This window comes from Aulonocara sp. 'chitande type north' Nkhata Bay, linkage group LG16 (genome assembly GCF_057382095.1).
Source record: "Aulonocara sp. 'chitande type north' Nkhata Bay isolate Kocher_YH1m ecotype deep benthic linkage group LG16, A_spYH_male_GT1.1, whole genome shotgun sequence".
Lineage (NCBI taxonomy): Eukaryota > Metazoa > Chordata > Actinopteri > Cichliformes > Cichlidae > Aulonocara > Aulonocara sp. 'chitande type north' Nkhata Bay.
Genome location: NC_141359.1, coordinates 39,272,335 through 39,296,520, shown reverse-complemented (window position 1 = coordinate 39,296,520; position 24,186 = coordinate 39,272,335). Strand labels below are relative to the sequence as shown.

Below are 24,186 nucleotides of genomic sequence, written 5' to 3'. Positions count from 1 at the left end.
AGGCCAAATATGCACTTCAAATAAACACAAAGCAAAACCTGCCTCTGAGAACAACGTCTTCATAGAGCTACAAAGGTTTTGCAATGCTTGGACACCTGCAGTCTAACTGCAGGTACAGATTAATAGCTTAGTAGAAGTCGAGTATTACAGCCACTTTCTCTGAGCTCTTCATTTCCATTTATTCTATTTGGGTTGATAAACTTTCATGTAAAGAAAAAGAAAAAAGAAAAAGAATACCGACAAACAGTGTCTAGTTTTGAAGAAAAGCCTTTATTTCCTATTTCAAGAATTTCAAGAACATGCTTCAGCATGATAGTAGAAGTAGGTACTTAGATATCCATACATGCAGAGCCACAGAGTGATAGAAAGAGTTTGTCCATCTACTGTTCTGTGACAGCGATCTGTCCAGGGTTCAAGTTGAGAGAGCGATTATGGGGAGGGGTTTCTTTTTCAGGTGGGGTCAGGCCGGCAGTGTGGAGGCTTAGTGCTGGATCCTACGAATGGACTGCACCTGGTTGGTGTGAGCCTGGGTGCTGTACTCATTGTAGTTTCTGTACTCGCCTTGGTGTCTATCTCTCTCCAGGATGTACTGGTAGCCACGGTAACCAGGGAACTGGTAGGCAACCCAGCTGTAAAGAAGGAGGGAGGGTTAGAGTCGAGGTCACATCAAAGGATTCAGTAAAGCATCTTTGGGTTCTGCTAGTCTTTAAAGTTTAATGCACTTTGGTAAATTCAGTGCAATTACAAGGTTGAGCCTTCATATATTTTATAACACTGCACAAAGTCAGGAGACTGTGCAGCTCGTCAAGCTATATTTTGCAGCAGCGTGTTAAATTAAAAACTAACTTGAGTAAAATAAGAGCACAATATGTAAGTAAAAGCACGTGCACGTGTTGTTTATTTTAAGGAAAGACGTTGAACACAGAGAAAAACGTGTAACTTACGCTCCTGAGTTGACTTTGATAGAGGGCACCTCCTTGCTGCACCAGCCCATGGCCTGTAGGGATGGGTAGTCATCGCACAGCTCAAACTTACGGCCCTGGAAGTCTTCACACTCGTACATGGTCACCTTGCTGTCACTGTGGTTCTGCAGAGAAGCAAACAACTCATTTAGAAGCTGTTTTATTACATTATAGTTGGTACGTAATTAGAGAAATAAAGAGGACGTTAATGCTAAGAACTATGAGGGTTTTATTCAGGGTTGATTAGAAAACATATAGAACCTATGGCTCCATATTTATTTTAAAGGAACAACAGACAAGGAAAGAGACCTTTAAAAAATACATTTCTAAAGCTAACAGGATAGGAAGCGTCACAGGATGAGTAGCCTGTAAGTGATGCATTAAAATAAATATATGCAAACACATCTGCAGGATTCACAAGAAGAAGGAGGGAGGTTAATGTCTCAGGAGGCGTGGAGAAGACAGACCGCTTACAAAGACTGATTGATAAAAAGAGAAAACAGATAAATGAAAAGGAGGAGGGACTCACAGCACACTTGATGGGTCTGAAGGAAAGCAGGTGCTCGGTTCTGTAGCTGCTATTTCCGCTCCAGGCCTCGTAGCGAGGATAGTCTCCCTTCTCCAGGATGAACTGCTGTCCCTGGAACTCAGGGTACTCATAACCCACCCAGCTGAGAAAAGAGACAGAAACACTGAGGTTAAATGTGCTGGAAACGACAGAATAAACCCCAAATAAAATAAAAAAAGAACACTAAACAATAAAAACTTTTAATGGACGACTAAATACACAACACAATGATATTGACACTGTCGTCCTTCTTAAACAATAGAGTCCAGCGCTCACAAAAGCAGCATGCAGCTCCTTTTGTGACTGCAGAGCACAAAGCAAACATTAGATACTGCTCCTGCCTCCACCGCCGCTGCCGGGCTGTGCCCACCCCGGCCTTTTTATCTGATCACGAGTCACAGCCAGCAGCTGCACGCAGCCAACTCATATCACAACAGGGACACACTTGGATGCATGCACACGCACACACACATGCAAGCAGTACATGCCAAGCAGCAAACTAATAACAGCGCAGGTTATAATTTAGAGTTTTTGTTATTCTGTCTGCTCCACTTCTTGACTCCTGTCTGCTTTAGTCCGACCTTTTCAGGTCAGTGAGATTCAAATTTCAAGAGAACAAACATGAATGTACAAGATGTTGCTACTGAAATATAAAAAGAAAAAGTGCTGATCCATAATGCGCTTACAGGTATAAACAGCTTTAATGTGTCTTTCACTTACGGTCCATTCTCCACCTTGATGGAGCGGATCTTGTTGAAGCCCCTCTCCATGATGTTCTGGCACTCCAGCATGAACTCACAGCGCTTTCCCTGGAAGTTCTCTTCCTCCCAGACTGTGATCTTAAACTGGCCCATCTGCTCCATCTGTTGAGTGTTCATGGCTGCTGCTTCTCCCTCGGGGGTTACTCTCTGAACAACGTACAGAGTTTAATAAAGACCCTCAGCATAAAACAGATTAGGAATAACACCATCACACAATCACAACTAAAGCCCCGGGTAGCATGAGCAATCAGTGGGGTAGAGGTCGTCAGCGAGCCAGGCACATCTCTAAATTATCCTAAAACTGCAATCTTTATCTGGAAGCTTGGCGAAAAATAAAACATTTGTTGCATCTATTTTTAGCTCACTCTCCAAAGGTGTCACAAGTGAAAAATTCCATTCATTCTTTGCTTTTCCATTTCCTTAAAGCACAGATTCAATCAGATGGAGATTCAATCAGCAACCACGTTTCCAGCTCATAAACTGCACCATGAGACTCCAGCGTGGCAGATAGAACCACTTCCAGCCAGAATCAGAGTGAAAGCTTATGAAGTTTCATCTCTTTCTAGTCTGGCTCGTTTGATTTTGTTGTGGTGGAAAAGCACACAACACTGCACTCAGATAAACGCCTGCATTGTCTTTAAAAGGCACACACAAGCACACCCGAAAGGCATCATCTTGCCAGCTTATTATAGGAATACACAGCTGTCCTCATGATAAAGTTCTTTAATGTTAACAAAGTGCGTCTGTAATAGACTAACTACCAAAGCCACAGTGTGAGGAGCGTCTCGCTGCCTGTCGCTTCCACCTAGTACACAAAGCTGTCACCGTCACTGTTTCTTGCAGCTAAGTCTGAGGCAGTGCTGAGATACTTACAGACGGTACTGAGGTGGGACAGATCCAGTATAATCAATGTCGGGGGAGAGACCCTCGCCTGTGTTTTTATAGGGCTGGGCCCCCTGGACCCGAGCCACTCCATTTGCCCAGCAGCCTTGCACACTCAGCAGCTGAGCGGGCCGGCTGAAAGGGGAGCATTAGCCTCGTGCTTTGTGGAGGCTCCAGAGCACCATTGTCCTCAGAGCCCCAAACTGACTTAGTCATCAATATGGCAGCCACGGTCAGTGGCAACCTGACCCAGGACTATACAATGGCAACGCACTGACACAACAGTTTGATTGGTGTAGCGGGACAATAGACACATTCTGGGAGCTGATCCCCTCCCCCTCCCCCTCCCCCTCACTCTTTGCAGTAGGTAAACTGGATCCTAAACTCGAGGTGGCAAAGGGTCCAAGGAATGCCGCACACTGAGCCCAGGACATGTGTCACTTTCATCTAGGACATGTTTTTCTTTCTTTTCCTCCGGCTCTGGAAGGAACTGGAGGGTGAAGTGCTGTAGTAAAAACTGCAGTGCTTTGTTTTTCAGATTAGGATCAGACCAAATCACAGTTTTAATTATACAAATGAGAACACACATAGAGGTGTATCATACACATCATACACATAAAGAAATTGTCTTTAGGCTGATGAGTCCACCTACATGAGCATTCTGACGTACACTGAAGAACAAACATGATCTAAACGGTTATGTTGTACGTTTTGTTGAAAAAAGAAGCTTATTCAGGTTTATTCTACTTTTAAATGTCATCTGGCTTTTTAACAATACTGATCAAAGCTGTATTACAGATGTAGTAATTATATTTGCATGTTTTGCCCCATTTTTCCTATTTTTATTTTTATTCTTTGAAGCTCCAAAAATGTGTATGAATGGCCTTTGACATTTAATGTTATAAATAAAACAAGCTCAACGTACTTTGTATACCTTTTTCACCTCTTATTAACAGAACAGGCTTTATTGTCTGTCTGTCTTTATTTGTCTAACAGCTCCACTGCTGACTGAAAACTGTTGAACAGTTCATCACATGCGGACCACGTTAAACCTACAGGCATCACCTGTCCATTTTTGCAGGTTTGAACACCTGATCATAACAACAATGATTAAAGAAGCGGTTGAGTTTTCCTTCATCATTGGTGACATCTAGTGGCTAAAATGGTTATTACACAGAAGCTGGCAAACATAATAAAGTGAACATCATGAATTAAGGTTGACAGTTAGTTGAGTCCGTTTCTCCGGTTAATTCAGTGAAAACTTTCCAGTTTGTGTGGGAAGAGGAGGAGTAAATATTCCTCTTTTCTCACTAAACATACAGTAAAGAGCTCATTTTGCTATGACTGGGTACACGCTGTGTGTCTGTGCTGCTTACTTGTACAAACAGCTCTCTCATTGTCTGCTGATAGCCCATTCATTGCCCCTCACTCCACATGTGTGTGTGCATTAGCCTGTGTCACCCAGCCTGCCTTCAGAGCAGGTGATGGCAGGTGAAAGGAAAGGCTTATAAAGGCACAGATGCTCTGTGTGCAGGCGCACATACTACATCATGAACTGTTTACACAGACATGTTGTGGGGACCTGCCTCCCTTTTGGGCACAAAATCCATATGAATTGTTCAGTTTTGAAGCATAATGACCCGGTGTACCCGAACACGCTAAAACCGAGGTAAAATAAATGATATATCCTTACCTATGAACACAAACCTGACACTGACACACACCTTATTTCCCTGTTAAATGCAGCTGGTGGGGATTTGCATACATGAGGGGCAGTGTAGTCCAGCTCAGAGCCAGTACAGTACAGTTCTACTTTGAATCCTTATCTGTCTGTATAACAAATCCATTCATTTCTTCCTGCTGGTCATACGATAGCTCTGCTCTGCTGACCGGCTGTGGGTCAAGTTTAATAATAGTTCATCAAGTGGTAGCGCAAAAGCAAATTCCCTCTCCTCTGTAGCTTCAGCGCTGCCTCTGCTAACTTATAAATGGTTTGTCTAAGCGGCTACGAGCTGCACCAGCTACACAGCACACAGTGATGTCGTTTAACCGCTTTAACTCATCTTTGCTCAAATGATATTTTCACACTGGCAACACAGAAAGAAAGTTTAACATGAAGCTTAGTTTAGAGTGAAAGACAAACACAATTATCATAAAATAACCGTCATGAAATTAGTTAAGACGATGAGTCACGATGTGCACAGTACTGTAGTACACAGAGGATATATTTATTTTATTTTCTCCTCCTCTTTTATCAAAGGAAACGCTTGCTTCTTCCAGATCCCACAATGACCCGTGATTGGCAGAGGTCACAAGTTCACCCCTTCATTCATTCACCCAGTCAAATGCAAAATATCGGTGGCAAATACACTGAGAGCTATTATCTGATGACCGCTCTGCATTGCTGGCTAAAGGTCATGGAACATTTGATTATTTCACAGGACTCGGTGCCAGCTACCACCCCCACGTACGCTTTCCTGAGGCTTAAATTTGGTATTACACAATATTAACACACATCCACGTGTGTTTTTTTATTTAACAATAATTAAATAAATAACAAAATAATAATAAATAATAAATAATAACAATAATTATTTAAATAATTGAAGTAGATTCTGGTGGTAATTTTTATGCACCAGCAAACTGCTTGGTATAACGGTCCTTTTTACTATTAAACAGAGGCACCGAGGGGCGTGATGGAGCGAGGAGTAGTATTTACTGGGAAAGTGTAAATAAATGTTTCAGTGTTGTTTACCAGCCCTGTCCTTCCAATTCTGCATTCTGCATTGGGATAAAAGTGACGTTTGTGAAACTAATGGCAAAAATAGATATTAAACACATAGTTTAATATTTAAATACAACTTCTCAAACATATCTACATTTAAATAGATCAGTACCTATATTTTGGAGTATAATGTTATATTCCAGATGTCTGTCCCTGAGTGTATTAACACTGCTTGTTTTCTGGGTCAATTTGAGTATGGACTATTTGAATAGTGAGTGAACGCACCTGCGCACACACGCACACACACACACACACTGCCCTGAATAAATGCCCTCCTTCAGGTGGAACGTTACCCTGGAGACTAATCCAGGTGAGGATGATGTGAACAGGACATCTGCTGTAACGCCTCCTCTTGCCCCCGCTGCTCTGACAGGAGGGACATCCAAGTAGTTGATTTACACGGTAAAATAAAAAAATAAAAAATAAAAAAATACATATATATATATAGTAATTGTTTTCTGTAGACAATTACGATTAAATTGTGACGACAGGCTCACGCGCGCACGCTGCTGTTATCATTCAGGTGTCTGAGCAGACAGATCAAACACAAAAGAAGCAAGTTTGCCTGAGGGAGTTAGACAAAGTGCCGAGATAAAACTCATTTTCTTTTATTTGAGTTCAAAATAGAAACCCAGCAGCTTGTTCAGCCAACTCTTCAGAGACTGAGGACTTAAAATATTAACACTCACCCTGCCACGACAGAGCCGAGGCAAGGACCAGCCGAGGGAGCGAGAGAACAGGCCTTGGGCATTTGCATGAGTTTTCATTATCAGTAACTGTCAGAGGAAACAGCACATAGCCTACAGGCAGCACATACACGCAGCCCCTCACTCCGCTCATCCATTTACAGATAGTACTGAGCAGTTTGGCAGACGGCACAAATGTAATCATGTTCCTGCTGAACAGACACAAACGCTTGTCTTAATAGCACTAATACAGTATAACCCTGCAGAGGGTCACAGCAGAGGCAGCTAGGAAACAGACAAGCCCAGTGAAGTTTTATTCATAAAGTCAATATAAAATGTTGTAGCTGCCCCTTTTTTTCTATATGCAGCACTTACTGCGCTGTGGATCAGGACAAAACATGAGGAAGAGCAAAACAGGATGTAACTGTAACAACAGGATGACTCCAGAACAGCCTAAAAATAAACAATATGCTAATGATACATGTGCTTGGGCATTTCACTCGGGCATTTGTATGAGCGGATCAATACTGGAAAACAGTGAATGAGTTAGTAACATTTACAGAGAATAACTCACGCACATGTTTAAATACACTGCAAAGTAAATTGCAAAGGTATAAACAGCAGCTCCAGCAGACATGCTGAGTACCATTCAAATACTATGTTTGCTGTGCGCTAATGTTTGCTTCCTCTCACACAGACTCTGCAGATGAGGTGGCCTGAAAACGGTGTATTTTAAAGGAAATTGTATGTTCAGATAAGAAAATATGACCCATGTCTGGTAGGCAGGGCTTTTTCAAGCAAGAAGGCCTGAAAGTTTCCACCATAAGCTGCGATTACAAGCAGCTTGGTCAGAGTTTCAGATTGCTTTGACCTTTGTTTGCTTGCATTAGTGTAAGCCACTTGAATTAAGTATGAAATATAGGAATGTCATACAGTGGAGGTGTGAGGTGTAGAGATCTACAGGTTGAGAAGTAAGCTCGTTACCAACATGGTAACTTTCTCAGCAGGTAAAATACATTTCATTTATTTATTTCTAACAGTTTAAGTGAGATACAGAGTGGCATAATGTAGATACTAATGTTAGCATATTTGCATGTTATCTGTGTTACTCTGATTGGGCAGACAAACTTACCCAGGTGGACGGTAACCAGTCAGCTTAACCAACAATGATACAGCAAGCAGGTACAAGCAGAGCCCCAGAGTAAGTCAAGGAAGTAATGTAGTAAGGTGTGCCAGGTTGGCACATGCACCAACTCTCCAAGACACCCTGACATTCAGACCCAGCAAGCTGTACGTTGAAAAGATGATATGAAAGAAGGAGGGACTTACAAAGATGCCACAGTGGGCTCGAGGTGAAAAAATGTGAGACACAGTTAGTAATGCTGACAGGTAGCCTAGCTCCACAGCTGTTTTAGTCGATGACATCGTTCTTGTAACTTTGCTTCTGCACAGCACACCACGTTTTATATCAGATAATCAAGCTGTGATTGAAGTGCAGCCTTCCAGGTTTAGCCAAAATCATTTCATCAAGTCTTCCAAAATAAAGCCTGTTTATGTGTAGAGGCTCAAGAGTAATTGGACAAACTTCATCCTTTGCATGAATGCATGAATTCTTAAACCCATGAACGTTACTATATGCCTACTTCAGTTGCTGCTTATTTGCGTGTGTCTCCATGTCTTCAGATTTGTCTTCAGTTTCTGTAAAGCACTGATGAACTCTTGGGTTGGATCATTGTCCAGCTGCACTATGAAGTGCTGTCCTATCAGCAGGTATTTCTCTCCTCCTCCAACCTTTTCCAGTTATTCTGGTACAAGTGAATCTTTCATTTATTTAGGTTTTTTAGTCAAATGAAAGCCTCCATTTGCAACAGTCGCTGTTTGAAACTGAGTGAACTGCTACCATATTCCCTTTCTCTCCTACAGTAACTGCTCACTGTTCAGCAGGACAGCGTGGTCAGTACGTATCTGTTTGAGCCAGATGTTTCATAAGAGACTGGTGCTGAATTTTGGATCATTGTCCTGCTGCATAACCCAAGTGCTCTTGAGCTTCAGGGCACAAACTGGTGGCCCACTCCTCTGGCAGAGAGCAGAATCCATGTTGTCCCGGTCCTGAAGCAGCAAAGCAGCCACAGACCATCTCACAACCACCACCATGTTCAACTGTTGCTCTGATGTTCTTGTTATGAAATTCTGTTGATTGATCCAGTTGTAACGGAACTCAAACCTTCTAGAAAGTTCAGCCTTTCTCGTCAGTCCACAGAATATTTTCCCAGGAGTCTCGGGGATTATCCAGATGTTTTTTGGCAGAAAAATCAGCAGTGCTTTTCTCCTTGGACTCTCCCACGGAGGATATTTTTTCCCGGTCCCTTTCTGAGCCAAGTGAGGCCTGAAGTTCTTTAGATGTTGTTCTGGGCTCTTCTCTGAGCTCCTGGAAAGCTTCAGCACTGTTCACTGGAGCCACAAAGCCTTATTACTTCCAGGCTGGACGACTGCAATTCATTATTATCAGGATGTCCAAAAAACTCACTGAAAAGCCTTCAGCTAATCCAAAGTGCTGCAGCAAGAGTCGTGACAGGGACTAGAAAGAGAGAGCAGATTTCTCCTGTTTTGGCTTCCTGCTAAATCCAGAATTCAAAATCCTGCTCCTCACATACAAGGTCTTAAATAATCAGGCCCCATCTCATCTTAATGACCTTGTAGTACCATATCACCCTATTAGAGCACTTCGCTCTCGCTCTGCAGGCCTACTTGTTGTTCCTAGAGTATTTAAAGTAGAATGGGAGGCAGAGCCTTCAGTTTTCAGGCCCCTCTTCTGTGGAACCAGCTTCCAGTTTGGATTCAGGAGACAGACACTATCTCTACTTTCAAGATTAGGCTTCAAACTTTCCTTTTTGCTAAAGCATATAGTTAGGGCTGGACCAGGTGACCCTGAATCCTCCCTTAGTTATGCTGCAATAGGTGTAGGCTGCTGGGGATTCCCATGATGCATTGAGTTTTTCCTTTCCAGTCACCTTTCTCACTCACTATGTGTTAACAGACCTCTCTGCACTGAATCATATCTGTTATTAATCTCTGTCTCTCTTCCACAGCATGTCTTTATCCTGTCTTCCTTCTCTCACCCCAACCAATCACAGCAGATGGCCCCGCCCCTCCCTGAGCCTGGTTCTGCTGGAGGTTTCTTCCTGTTAAAAGGGAGTTTTTCCTTCCCACTGTCGCCAAAGTGCTTGCTCATAGGGGGTCATATGATTGTTGGGTTTTTCTCTGTATCTATGAAGCGCCTTGAGGCGACTTTTATTGTGATTTGGCGCTATATAAATAAAATTGAATTGAATTAGACTGGCTTTGTGACTCTTCCCAGACCGACAGGTGTCAGTGACTTTGTTTCTCAGCTGTTTCTTTAGATTGTGGCATGATGTGCTGCTCTTTGAGTTCTTATGGCCTACTTCACTTTGTTAGACAGCTTCTGTTTAAGTGATTTCTTGATTTAATGGGGACTCATTAAGCTAATAACTAATAATTATATTACAAATTATTTGATCTGAAACTTGTAAATGTGACAAATATGCAAAACTAAATTATCAGTGGGGAAAAGAGCAAATACTTTTTCACAGTACTGTTTCTAACTGCTAGCAACATGAGTGAGGGGCTACATGATATACGAACATGCTTTAAATCTTCAGTAAAAAACTAAATTCATCGTGAGGAGCAATAACAGGACTGAGCTACTGAGTAACGTCGTCTTACACAATATGCATTTGTGATACAAATAAAATTCTCCTTCATCTTCTGTGGAGGAAATATGTTAGTGAGGGAGCCGCTGGTGATAAAACCAACAGGTCCAAACTCATGACTGTGGCATTATGTTTATTTCAACTCGTTCCAGCCAGGTGGCCCGGCCTCCACGGTGACTCCTAAACAAATTACCTGCAACTAATGCAGCTGCTGGAGCTGCTTGGAAGGGTGCAGCAGCAGCAGGACCAGTCGGGACAAGGTAACCAGGATACTGAGGAGTGTGAGCTTACCCTTCCTCTGGTTTTAAACAAATATTGACTGGCGATTCGAGCTGAGGCAAATAGGCTCTCAGGTAAAGAATGACATGCAGGACAGGCTTTCTCATGATGTTGCTCACAAGCCATCCTGCAAAAATGAGGTATTTTTGGAGTTTATTAGGAGTGTGTGCTATTTAGCAGGGACAATATAGCAAAAGGAGCACAAAAGAGCTTAATTACAAAATTATACAGTCTTTAACATTTGAGCCACAAGGAAGTCCTAGAAATCCTAGAAAGAATATACAACTGTATCTGTATAATTAAGGTTCAATGCATTTTTCTCTGATGTTAAACAAAGTTTGTATGTTTTAATTAAGTGTTTGGTAGATTTAGGGGTTTTTTTGGGGGGGGGGGGTACTATAGTTGAACTAGATGTGTAAACTTTTTTTTTAAAATATGTAATAAAAATTTGTGTTTTTAGCTCTTTATTCGTCACCCAGGGCACAGCTTATAGCTCTGCCTTCAGGCTAGTGGATCAAAACAGCACTTTATGCTACAAAGGTGTAAATAATGTTCAGTGTAAGACAAAATAACGAAAACATGAATATTAGGATTGGGGTGGCTTAATAATGCATCACAGTTTCTAAATAACAGATGGCTTCTATCAGATGTCTGCCATGTGTGTGTGTGTGTGTGTGTGTGTGTGTGTGTGTGTGGTTAATGTTTAGTCAATGGCTAACATAACGTCCCATTAAGCCCATCTCTCTGCTCTCTGGTGCTTGCCTGCAGTCTCTCTTTATGACGTAAGAGATGGATGGTGACATACAGACCCCCAGTGGAAAACACGTTCTGTCATCATGAATGTGCCAATAGGAAAATGATTATCAAAAAAAGCACTAAAGGGAATTACGGATCCCTGCCGCTGTAAATGTCAGCCTTCTCCGTGCGTACTCGTGTCACTCTGGGGCAGTTTAGGCAAACACACAAAGACAGGTTCAACCACTGACTGACCCCCCCTCCCCCCGCCAAAAAAACAAAAAAAACAGTGAGTGATTATTACTTGGACCCAGTCCCAGTGTCAGTTACCCACGTTTGCAGCAGTGATAGCGTGTGTCACTGACGCTGTTACTGCTGCTGTGAGCAGACAGGTGTGTCTGTTTAAGGCGGCTGCTTTTGACAGAACATGTGGATTGAGTTGAGTCTGGGATACATAGTCTTACTTAGATATCTTTACTTTTTCAGTAAAAAAAAAAAGAAAAGACATATACAGTACATGTCAGATTTAAACTGCAACATCTATTATACCATCAGAGCACCTTTGTTCCTTTCTAAACAAACACAGAGGCAACAAAAGAGTCTTTGCCCGTCAGACTTTGAATGATTGTTACTTGTTCAGTCAGGTAGTGAGCTGCTTCTGCTGCCACTGCTTTCTTTAGAGCGTTGCCTGCTGCCAGCTGTATGCAAATGAGACAATCTACCTGTTCAGTGATATGTACAACACCCTGGAGTTACTAAAACAAAGGCCACACTTTGACTCAGCTACCTGTCCTTACCCCTTTGGGACATTCAATGAAAACACCTTGAACTGGTTGCAGGAAACAACATTATCATTCGTCTCATTTAAAGGCTTCCCAGTGATCTTCCCTAACTAAAAGTCATCCTTGTGCCTTTTCCGGTTGCCAACCCGTACCTGCGTAACGCGAGCCGAACGAACAAAACTTCATCTTCAGGTATTGTACGTGAGGCTCAACGTGAAGCAAATACGGACAAACGGGGAAAGGTCACAGCGTAAGTCGGTCCAGAGAGGGATGTGATGGGCATAAATCAGCTGGCTTCTTCATGTTCAACCTTTAGGAGAAGATTTTAAAAAGTTACAGCACCAAGCAAAAGTTGTCAGAATGGATTCTCTGAAAGGGAACGAGTGAGGAGCTTCAAAGCTTACCTTTAGAAGAAGCAAAGAAATAATAGCAGGCGCAGCCTCAGACCTCACCTTTTATACCTCTACACGCTCTCTCTCTCCACTGGCTCACTCTTTTCCTTTCTCCACCCCTCAAAGTGGATCCTCGGGGCAGGCACAGACACCTGTCGCATGGTGCGTTACTCTGATCCAATATTGACATAAAGGGGGAGGGTTGTCTCTACGTGTGTGTGTGTGTGTGTGTTGATGGGAGGTCACACCAAACACCCACACAAAATGAATTATTCTTACTAACGCCTTTTCTCCATCCAAAGCCCCCCCTCCCTCCTCTTCTCCGTGCCGGGCAACGACCTTTGTGCCTGCACTGAACTGTAAAAGGGTTCATTGTAACGTAGCTACCTGCCAACCTGCTCGTTTTGTCTCATTCAGCGTCTGTGTGGGAATCATTTTCATATTATCTGCCTTGCAAATAACTTTCTGCTGCAGAGCGACACACCTTGCTCTGTAACTCTGAGGGAAAATCGTCTCAGAGTTAGTGGAGGAAAAGTTTGGTGTTTAAATTTGGTGGGAAATCCACCAGGAAACATATCTTCATACACATTTACCCAAAGAGAACACTGGAAAGGATATTAGTGTTTAGATGTATTCATTCATTCAGATATTTCAGTGAGTCCAGTATATCTAAATCTGAAAACTACAACGTCAGGAAAAAAATAGATACAAATGATTTTGGATTATTGTACTAAAGCTCCCGCTCATCTATATCGCTGAACTGTCCCTACCAGCCCACCCACCTGTTTATTCTCATGTTGTTGTCTCTCAGTGCTCTTCTATTCACACGGCTTTCTTCTCACTCCACTGGAAAGGCAGATGGCTACCCTTCAGAGGCTTCCTGTTCAAAGGGACCTTTTTCTACCCTCTGTAGCCAAGTTCTTCCTCATAGGTAATCATCCAGGTTCTCTGAATAATATTATAGGCTCTCACCTGTACAATACAAAGTGCACTGATATAAATTTATGATATAAAAAGTGAGGAAGTGTGTAGTGAAGTGTGTGTTTGGGTGATGATTTCTTTGCTGTAACTGCTTCTTGGCAGTAAATCTTGTACTGTTGGAAGGTCTGTTTGTTTCCCCTTTAATGGAGCTACATTTGTGGGAAAATGCATTTGTTGGTTGAGCAGCAGAGCTGCGTATGTAGGTTGTGCCCATGAAAACCTCGTTAAATCTTCTCTGCCAATGTCAAACAGCTTATTCTGCTGTGGACTCTAGTTTTAACTCCTTGTTATGATCTTGTGATAAACTTGTTTTCCTATTTTCATGTTTCTATAGGTTAAAAGGAGAGATCCTTGGAAAGACTTTTATCTTTTGTGGCTGTTATAGAGAAAATTTGACACCACAAGGCTTTTCTTTAATAAGGCTGCTTCACACTGATAAGCAATTTGCTTTAGAAAGTATTAAAAATTAAGGTATTTAAAAGGTATTACTAACAAAACACATTAAGTTGTGTTATGGGTTTGTAAGATTCAGTGGTTGATGAGGACTGCTTGTATACTTGCCACTACTCTCAGAAACATTATGGTTCTTAAATGGTTCTTCAGATGTCTTCGTGGTTCTTTAAAGAACCATCCTACGTCAAAGAACCTTTTTATTTTGTAGATGGTTCTTCAGCTATTACAAATGGTTCTTTAAAGAACCAAAGGTTCTTCATCCTTAGCTGTCTAAGTTTGATGGTGTAAAATGGCATAAATATTTATTCACTATAATGAGGCTGTGAATTCTACTGTGTGTGAATTCTACTGTGTGTGAATTCTACTGTGTTTTGTTTGTGTGCATGTGTGTGCGAAGGGGGAGGGTGGGTTACCTCCCTCAGGTTACCCTTTAAGAGCAGATGGTAGGAAACTGAATATTCAATTAAAAGTTAGAAATACGTGCTTAAAAATATACTGGTGGCAGGTGTGGGGGCCAAAGCCTAAAGACCCCCCCCCCCCACACACACACACACACACACACACACACACACACACACCCCTAACCCCGCCAACCCATTGATCACAAATAATGTGGTAATAGAATATGGAATTTGTTATTAAGATGTTTATGAATATTGTCAGTTAACAAACAGTAGACACAATGCACACATTCAAATACTGTACTTTAGTTTGAAATTTTAATAAAATATTACTATTTACTATACTATTTGCATGCGCAAAAGAAGACGTCACACACAACGCGCTCAGTTTAGACCCAGAACAACAGTTTGACTGATGCACCTTAATATAAAGACTTGTTTCGGACTTTACGTTTCCCAATTTTGCTTTAAGTTATAAAGTTATTTTGTTATTTACATTTGGCCTAATAATGACCCTTGTTGCTGTTTTAGAGGAGCGCTGCTTCAAAGGATAGCTGCAGATTTCTGTCAGAATCTGCAGATTATACAGTACAAAGAAAATGTTCACGTTTCTCCAACGTCGTCTTCTCAACAGTTTCACTGGATGGACAGGAAGCGTTCACGTCGTCTTCTCTGGCGCTGATAGTTGGCGTCTGTCTTGTGTCAGTGACGTAAAAGACGGATTTAATGCGACCTGACCATCAAACAGCAGTCGCTTTCTAAAACATCAGATATGTGTCGGATTCAGGACCACATACGAAAGTGACCCAGATCGGATTTAAAACTATCGAACTTGTACAGTTGACACTGTCATAGCATGATCGGATATGGGTCGCATAGGGTCAGAAAAGTCGGATTTGATGCGCTTTCGCCTGCAGTGTGAACGTAGCCTTTGATTGAATTACAGTGGGATGGAAGTCGAGGACAAGGAGAAGGAAGCTTAGGATGAGGAGGAAGAAAAGCAGCAGGAGCATCTTTAGTGATCTCTATGGTGTCATTGGGGTTGGTTTCATTAATATGGTCCTCTCACAGAGAAAGATGACTTGTTTTAGTTCACCTACTTCCTGTATTAGATAGTGATGTGCAAAACGTTGTGGAAAGCGGAGCAGTCAGGTAAAGTGCACCTGCAGGCGAATGAACATCAAATCTCTCAGACTAAAATCCGTATTATACTTTTAGTCTTACGACAATATGTTATATATTTATCACCCCTATGATAAAACCCATGTCAGCCATTGGTTTGTGAACTTTGTATTTTGAAGCCTCAACATTTGCTTTATTGCTGTTGCTATGGTGTTTTTTGTGAGCCTTTTGGGACCATGTTAGGACGAGGGATCAGAATCTGGAGTCGTGCACACTATTGTTTCATTTAGCGTGTATCCATAAGATTTGTACAGCAGCTCCAAGTTGTGCCTTGAAAACAGGAAAGTTTAGAGGAGAACTGTAATAGCAGGCTGGTACAAAGTGAGGCTTTGTGCTCACATTTGCTGCAAACACTCGTTTTAATTCTGTTACCCTGTTTTGATGCAGAATTCACTTAAAATCAGGCAAGAACTGGACTTGTTTTAATAATGTGTTCTTGTGAAGTGATTGTGTATCGCATACATTTGATTTGACTTTCTGCAAGACAACAATCTCGCCAGAAAAGTTTTCCAAATACCTCCACGTGATCAAGCCTGGATTTAGAAAAGAATAGCAAAACAAAAAAAAAAGCTGCACCCCCTGCTTCAGATGCAATTTGTGCTTGTGTGTTCAGAGGCGGCGAGAGGCAGGACCTCGGCTCATCCAGCTGGAGAGCCTGACCAGGAGGAGTCGAACAGGGGCACCCTGCAGACTCGGCTGCTGGCATTGGCGAGGGAGTGCGGCCGCCACTGGGATGACGTGAACGCCAAACTGGAGTCCATCACAGGTCGACTGCAGGTATGCGAGTCAGACCTTCTGAGGAGGGTTTCTCTCTTCTTTATAACTGACCCCGTTTCTCTCTCTCTCAGCTCTTTGTCTCAGTAGGAGCACAGAGGGAGGAGCTTGTCGTTTGGTTGGCTGATATGGATGTCCACCTGAGTGAGGTTGACCAGCTGACAGGAAACACCTGTGAAAAACTGAAACAACTGCAGGTGTTATTAATACATGTAATAATTGTTGCGTTATCTATAGATATAGTATTTATATATATTTATTTATAGTATAGTAAAAATATTGAATTATTACTGTTTAAATGACTAATATGTGACATGTATTAGTAGTGATGTTGTGCTGAGGGTTAAAATGCGTTTTTAGCTTTTGGTAACTACGAAACCATTGATATATGTCTATGCTGTGCTCGTATTTATTTTACTGTACTCAGATCCAATTTATGATACATTTTATTTTGAAAGATTTAAAATTGTTCTTTAAAGAACCACTCAAAAAAGGTTCTTTAAAATGGTTTTTAAAGAACCTTTTGAAAAAAAGGTTCTTTGAAAAACCATTAAAGGCATCCCAAAGAACCTTTTCTTGATGGTTCTTTGGGGTGCCTCTAAAGGTTCTTCAACGAACCACTGAAAGAAATGGTTCTTCAAAGAACCATTGTTTGAAAGGTTCTTTGTGGCATCTTCTATGGCATCAGTCTAAAGAACCACTTTTGGGTCCAGTTGGCACCTTTAGTTTTCTGAGTGTAGAGGTCCAAGAAAAGACAACCGGTGAACCGGTGCCAAGGGTCATGGACACCCAGAGCTCATGAGTGTGCATGGACAGTACAATCCCACAGGAGCAGCACCACACAGTGAAACCCTCAGTGCTGGTGTCACAGTGCATATTAGCACACACAGAGTTTTTAATTACATGACCAAACGACCTACACTGGGCATGTGAGAGACCTGACTGTTTGACTGTGTCCATCTAGACATTCTTTGACATCATATGGGTGACGAGGTGACTGCGCATCACAGCAGTTTGCATTATGGGAAGAAGGAAAGCCAGCACAAGAAGCGTGATGTTCCATGGCACGACGTACGCTTCCACATGGGGAAAAAAACATTGTGGTTTCCAAAAAAAGAAAAATTCAAAAAGACTTCAAGGTGTTATTGTGGCCTCCAAATTCCCCACATTTGAATCTAAACGGACATCTGCAGGGTTTTTCCTGCCTCAAAATGGGCCTTTGCATACTGACGGTGAACGTAACCACAACCAGGTCACATATGATTAAGACAAGAGACACTTTATTTAAATGCAAGTCTCTGCATTTGCCTGTTTTTTATAACCATATGACACACACTGTTTCCATGCTTTTATTTGATGGCTTAGTAAGAGAAACCCTTTTCTAAATTATTATTATTGGTGAAGTTACACTTGGGGAAGTTTAAAACCAGTGGGCACCATTTCTTTTGTATGCAGGAACCGTCACCTGTGAGAGGAACTGGAAAAACCCGTGAGAGTCACAGAAGCACCACCTTCGACTTTGAGGACAACAAACAGGGATCATCATCAACATCATCTCTGTGCTCTAAACAATGGCATATTCATGAATGATTCCTCTTCCTGAAATGCATTTCTTCGTCCTACTTATTTACAGTTACTGTTCTTACAGTTCATTGAAAAAGAATTTGCCTGTGGTGTGAAAACCATCTGCAGAGGTGAAAAGCATCAAAAGAATAAAACTACTGACTCTAATATGAAGCTCCTTTATCTCATGTAGTGCCTGCCCTGCAACCGCCGTGGCTCCAAGGCACAAGCTAGCTAATGTCTTTAGAAAGAAGAGTCATAAATTTATATAAAGATCATTTATTTATGTATGTGAAACGATAAGGACGGCAGACAATAGATCTAATAGAGACAGGTATGAGCTCCATTCAGCTTTCCCTCGTCCAAGTCACAGTAATCTGAGGTTAATAATCAACTAATAACCAAACAAGTGCAGGGGTTAAAACATTGTTGAGCGGGTCCGTAGTACCTAAAATTAAGTATTTCCCAAAATCAAGAGTTAAATCATCATTCAGTTTGTTCAGCACTGTGACTAACTGCAAAATCCACCAACAGTACACGCAGGTGCAGTTAAAAGGCTCCTTCATGGGATTTACGCTGTTTGTGAACACGTGAAGACTAATGAAGAACCTCTGTGAATTAAAAATGCCCTGAACTTGAAGCTTGAACTATTAGTGTCCTTCTTCTTCTTCTTCTTCTTCTTCTCCAATTCAGGGTCACGCAGGGATTGGAGGGTATCCCAAGTTTGTGGAGTGCGGGAGGAAGTCGGAGAGAACCCCTGGAAGCCCAGAAAGAAGGAACAAACCCCAAACAGAGCCCCCTGCTGGCTGGTGATTCAAACGCAGGAGACAGAGCTCACAGTCACACCACCCCCACAAAATATTGTAGCATTTCTATCTAGTGTTTTAGCACTGATATAACAGCATGCAAGGGGTGGTGGTTTTGTGACATACACAGAGCTACACGATGTGGTCATTTTCGTGCTGTAAGAGACATCCTGCACTATTTTAAGTGAATCTCCATTTCGAAATCGTCACTGTAGTACTCAGACCGGAGGAATGACCTCAATCCATTATTTAAAACCAACTACTGAAACCTGATCAGAAAAAACATTGAGATTAGAAATCAGTTCAAGTTGTGCAACAAATTTAAAAGGAATGAATCACAAACATTTAAAGCAGCAGATCAACAGTAAAACGCACACCTGCCAAGAACACGCTCCAAGTGTCAAACACTGTAGTGTTGCACACTGATGTGGCAGTGATACCTGAAGTGAACGGTAGCGTGTGCATAATTACACGCTGCCTTCAAAACACTCTGATCAGCTGCACAGGTCCTCGTCACAGGTGCACTCTGAAACTCGAGTCAGAGAGTTACTTAGATGCTGCTCTGGCCCACTCTCTTTCTGTAAGCATCCCAGCCCGACTTCCTGTACAACTCCGCAGCTTCCACCCTATCAGATGCTGCCAAAATGCCTCGTCCCACGATGATGACATCAGAGGCTTTGCTGTAGATAACTTCCTCTGGAGTGGTGTACTGCTGGCCCAGCAAATCTCCTGTAAGGGGGGAGGGAGGCCGAGAGAAGGGAAAGTAGGTTTAGAGGAGACTGATACAGACTTTGGGAGATCAGCAATAGCAGGGGCGGCACTAGTTTCATGTACTACAGCACCACCCTGTGTTAGAAATGAGTCATGGCACCATAAAGAGGCAAAAAGCGGAGTGCAAGGCTGCCTGAGGTGCAGTTTGGCCTGAACTTTATAAAAACCTCGAACGAGTTAACACAACTCTCTGAATCTCCTGATGGGACGTGTGTGATTCCTCGGGTTACAACAACAAGGGATGTAGCACTGAGTGCATGCACTGTGTATCCATGTATCTTCAGTAGGGTGGATTTCATATAGACAGTGCATTCACAACTCACTTCGTAGTTCTTTTAGTATGATGAATATAAGTGGAAAAAATGATGATAAACAAAGAAACGTCAGCTCAAAGTTCAGTAAAAGCTGTCAGACTTACCTCCCGCCTGCATCTGCACCCCGGGGGTCATGTGGATGAACTCTGGCCTCTCTGTGAGTTTAGTGCAACAGATAAACCCAATCACAAAGTCCGAGTGCTCCTCTGCCATTTGCACCTATGAAAACACAAAGCAGCTGTAAACTGAAAAGAACACAAAGCACATGTAAACAAACTTAGAAGAAGAGCACACAGAAATGAGCTCACCACAGCCTTCGTGTATTCACCAGCAGCCAGCGATCCCTGGGAGCTCATCTGAGCTATGAGCAAACAGCCTCGGGCCAGAGGCTTCCCTACAGCGCTCAGACCTTTCACCACTCCCGGCCCCGGCACTGCGTGGGCATTCACTATGTGGGACCACGATGAAATCTGGTACAAACCACCTGGAGAAAAGACAAGATCACAGCGTTCGACTACTTTGGAGACATTTTTAAGTCACTTTGAATTTACACGACCAAAAGACGTGAAATCGTCTCACCCTCATACTGATGCTTGACTGTGTTCCCGATGTCCGCGAACTTGCGATCTTCAAAGATAAGAAAGTTGTGCTTTTCTGCCACGGCCTGCATTTTCTGAATAAAGGCTAATGTGTAGTCCTGTTAACACATATGGAAAAAAACCATCAGTTTGTTTGTTGCATGTACAGATTTGAGGTTTTAGTTGATCCCGCTGTACCTGGAGGATGTCTACGTGGGTCTTCAGCATGCAGATCTTTGGACCGAGCGACTCGGCCAGCTGGAGCAGCTCATCGCTGCTGGTTACATCAGCAGACACACAAAGATTGGACTGTTTCTCCTCCATAATCTTCAGCAGCTTTGATGCTAGAGGATGGATGTCTGCAGACAACAGAAGGAAAAGAAAATGAGAAAATAAAAGAGCAAGAGCAGACACAGCACGTGTGTGGAGCTCAGTGAAAACACCACCAGTCTCTGTTTTGACGTGAAATAACTAAATAATTTAAGACTACATACTTGGTAACTTGGCTCTTTCTGAATAACTGAGCTCCAGCTTCTGTTCCACACACAGCTTCTTGCTGGCTGGAGAGTCTGTGCCATTCTTGGGCCTGAGAGTGAGTCAAGGTGACAGTTTCACCAGACAGTTTCTAGATTGTAGCGTAATGCAAGCAGACACACCAGCTACACCGGGGGAAAACGTCTGGAGAGTTGTACCTGAAAGTGTTGTTGTCCTGGATGAACTCGAGGACAATCTGGGCGGTTTGGGCGTCGATGCGTTCGGCTGCCTGCAGCACACGGAGCAGCTGAGATATGGGGATGATGGGATGGAGCTTGATTCCCTTTGATGCCAACATCTCCACGCCACCTTGCTCTCTGTCCATTAGCACAATTGCATCCGTCACCTTGAATAAAAACATGTCAGAGGTCATTCTTGTGTACTGCTGCTCTTGATGACATCAGTACAGCGTAACTATGATATTATTATCTTTACTGTAAGGTTAGATTCTGGACCTTCAGTCCCTCTTTGTAGAGCACTTCGGCAGTCTCCAGGATGCTGGTGCCGCTGGTCACCGTGTCCTCAATGATCAGGCACGTATCCCCCTGACGGAACGACCCCTCCACCAGCCGTTTGGTTCCTGAAGCAGAGATACAGAAGGCAAATACTGAAGGACAAACTTACAGTAATTCTCAAACTATGAAATATTAACCAACAATACAGCATGCAAGATGAAGCATGCACTTTCTTGCTTTGCATTTTATTTTTTAGGTTTGGTTTACGCAGGTTCTGTACCATTGAACTGGGATTTCAGAGAGTTTAATGTCTGCCTACACTGGACACCTGTGTATTCATGCACACCTCAGCGGGGGTACTGCCTGAGGCTTCAGGTTTTTCAAACATCTGGACAGCAAGTTTAATCAGAGCCTGTAGTGGCAGCATTGTTTTTTATTTTTTTGAAAACCTGATCAGCTGAGAGCGGCTCACCGTAGTCCTTGGCCTCCTTCCGCCTGATGAGCATGGGCAGTTCATGTCGTGAGCAGATAATTGTGGCCAAAGGCAAGGCTGTGTAAGGAACCCCACACACAGAGTCGAACTGCAGACCCTCTTCCTGCACTCGCTTGTAGATGAGATTTGCCACCTGGAAGTAAAAAACAGTAGTTTGGGTCTGTTGTCAGAAAAAAAGACCAGTTTAGAGTGATGTGTTGCAGATGATGAACTTCTAATAAAATGTTAAAAAGCTGATACAGTTAAATGACCGGCTGTTTAAGGCTGAATGGTTTGAAACGCTCATCAAATCAAATCAATTTATTTATATAGCACTTTTCACAGGATAAAAACCACAAAGTGCTTCACAGTAATATAAAACAGAAATACATAAAATACATTAACAATAAAACACACAGCACAAATCTAATTAAAAGCCAATCTAAATAAATGAGTCTTATCCTGAGTGACTTGAAGAGCGGTATTGCTTCAGAAAGCTGCTGATTCCTGTAACGATTATTGAGGCTGGAGTGAGTGATTAGCTGGTGAGAGGTCCAGTCTTATCTGTTTTAACTGTTATTTTCCGTGAAAGGAGGGGATCCCTGAAACTCAGTCATTGTGTCTGCTGCATTACCGTGAAATAAACCACGTGAGTATGAATATTACACAGGAACTGACGAGTGCCTACACAGATACTTTTGCCTTTAAAAAGTGCATCCGGCAGACGTTTCGTGTGTCCGGTATCGCTTTAAGCTGTTCTGTTCTGCAGTCACGAAGACAGCACGTGTTACCTGGTTCATGAGCGCGGGGTGGGACACGAGCACCCTCAGGTCGATATAAATGGGTGTCATCAGGCCGCTCTTCAGCTTGTATTCCCCGAACTTCACTCCGTTCACGTCGTGGAGCTTCAGGATTAAACTATCAATTGAAGCGCCGTCCATTCTCTCCGTATTTACGAGCTTCGGCTGCACTTTCACTCGTCCTCAAAACTTGCTCGTCCAATTCGCGCTACCCCAGTTACGGTAATACAAAAACTTCCGCTAAACCTTTCAGAATAAAAGCGTCAATGTCCGTTTTAAGAGCTTTTAATGTTTACAGATCAAATGTCGCGTAGCTCAGTGAAGAAACGTGAAGAAGCCTGGTAGAAAGAATCGTTGTTTGTGAAAGTTCAAAAATGAAGACTCGAATAAATAACGTTGCGACAGGCTGCTGTCCAGCCTCTCAGCTGTGATAGGCTCCAGCACATCCAGAAGAAGACGTATGGATGAGAAAATACCCGCGTCAGCGTAATAGCCCTTCAAAATAAAAGCACAGACCTCCGCCATGCTCATAAGCCATGTATTCAAAAAATAACGTCAAATCGATTTGGTTGGTGAAAACATATTGTATGTTTTATTATCTTTTAACTTTAAGAGTTTCGGTCATAAAAGGGCTTCCTGCAAGCCCATGATTCCAGGGGCGGATCGAGAAAGGTGGCATGGGGTGGCGTGGGGTGGGTGGTGCCACCCTAAAATGATCTCTTGCCACCCCACGTGCCACCCTAGTTTTGCATATGACAGTTTTATTTATTAAAATAAGATAGAATTAACACTTTGAGCGTAGTTACAGTTAACAGTGAACATAAATTCTTAAACTGAATATATTGCTCTGTGTTACCCCCTTTTGTTTTCAGTAGCAAGCGATGCTTATGATAGTAAGAATACACCAGTTTTTAAAGTCAGCAGTGAGACAGCAAGCGAGTGAGAGAGAGAGAGAGTTTTGAGATGTGGGAGATTTGTGACGTTCAGCGTGGAGTGTGTAGTTAGCGTGTTGTGTAGTCGTTGTTTTGTTTTGTGTGTCAGTGAGGGCACTTACGAATGTCACAAAGGCAGATTGCAATGTAAACACTGTCTCTAGGTGGAAAAGAGAAGTGATACACCTGCTGTTATCGGGCCTACAGGGTTTTGGTCTGTGGTGTTCTTCTCTGTCTTGTGGCGGACAAACATTTTTTTTTACTGGCACAAATAATTTGTGTTATTCTTATTGCGACACCTGATTGTTCTCTCATTTTAGTTATTGTAACATTTTTAAATGGCTGTACAATTAAAAAAAAAACGCTACTAGGATTTTATGTTTTTTGTGTGATTTCAGATCAGTTGCATTAATACAGTATGTCAATGAAAAAACAACTAAATTCAGACCCGTGAGGTTGAGCTATAAAGAATGATACCAAGCAAGGCAGGGGAAACAATAAAATAAAGCAATTTAAAGGTGAAATACAAATGTAAAATCAAAAATGGCCAGTTATATTTTGGACCTCAGAGGGTTAACTCAGCAAATCATGAAAAATTAGGCTTAAG

The 24,186-nt window shown here is 42.4% G+C and overlaps 2 protein-coding genes across 3 annotated transcripts; both read right to left on the bottom strand.

The window, feature by feature from the left end:
• Nucleotides 1–251: 251 nt before the first annotated feature.
• Nucleotides 252–3,302, bottom strand: cryba2b (crystallin, beta A2b). 2 transcript variants are annotated; one of them, XM_086266946.1, is made up of 5 exons: nt 3,165–3,302; nt 2,251–2,438; nt 1,492–1,633; nt 945–1,087; nt 252–629 (listed from the first exon to the last, which is right to left on the bottom strand). In XM_086266946.1, the coding sequence occupies exons 2-5, from the start codon at nt 2,406–2,408 to the stop codon at nt 482–484; spliced, it is 591 nt and encodes a 196-aa protein (XP_086123072.1). In that variant the 5' UTR covers nt 2,409–2,438; nt 3,165–3,302; the 3' UTR covers nt 252–481. The 2 variants fall into 2 exon arrangements, with proteins under 2 accessions (XP_086123072.1, XP_086123073.1); XM_086266947.1 differs by lacking the exon at nt 3,165–3,302 and having other exon boundaries at nt 2,251–2,454.
• Nucleotides 3,303–17,985: 14,683 nt separating this feature from the next.
• On the bottom strand, nt 17,986–23,073 carry umps (uridine monophosphate synthetase). Its single transcript, XM_086267395.1, has 10 exons — nt 22,639–23,073; nt 21,848–22,001; nt 21,376–21,500; nt 21,079–21,266; nt 20,881–20,972; nt 20,585–20,745; nt 20,388–20,505; nt 20,117–20,292; nt 19,913–20,027; nt 17,986–19,452 (listed from the first exon to the last, which is right to left on the bottom strand). The coding sequence occupies exons 1-10, from the start codon at nt 22,786–22,788 to the stop codon at nt 19,274–19,276; spliced, it is 1,458 nt and encodes a 485-aa protein (XP_086123521.1). The 5' UTR covers nt 22,789–23,073; the 3' UTR covers nt 17,986–19,273.
• Nucleotides 23,074–24,186: the final 1,113 nt, after the last annotated feature.

Excerpts from the sequence above, each read along its gene's own strand:
- umps (XM_086267395.1), bottom strand. The coding sequence starts at position 22,788 with ATGGACGGCGCTTCAATTGATAGTTTAATCCTGAAGCTCCACGACGTG. Across the intron at positions 20,506-20,584 it reads CCCACGTAGACATCCTCCAG|GACTACACATTAGCCTTTAT; the intron begins GTACAGCGGGAT and ends ATGTGTTAACAG. Across the intron at positions 19,453-19,912 it reads GGTGCAGATGCAGGCGGGAG|GAGATTTGCTGGGCCAGCAG; the intron begins GTAAGTCTGACA and ends CCCCCCTTACAG.
- cryba2b (XM_086266946.1), bottom strand. The coding sequence starts at position 2,408 with ATGAACACTCAACAGATGGAGCAGATGGGCCAGTTTAAGATCACAGTC. Across the intron at positions 1,088-1,491 it reads TCAGACCCATCAAGTGTGCT|AACCACAGTGACAGCAAGGT; the intron begins GTGAGTCCCTCC and ends GCTTCTCTGCAG. Across the intron at positions 630-944 it reads ATCAAAGTCAACTCAGGAGC|CTGGGTTGCCTACCAGTTCC; the intron begins GTAAGTTACACG and ends CCTTCTTTACAG.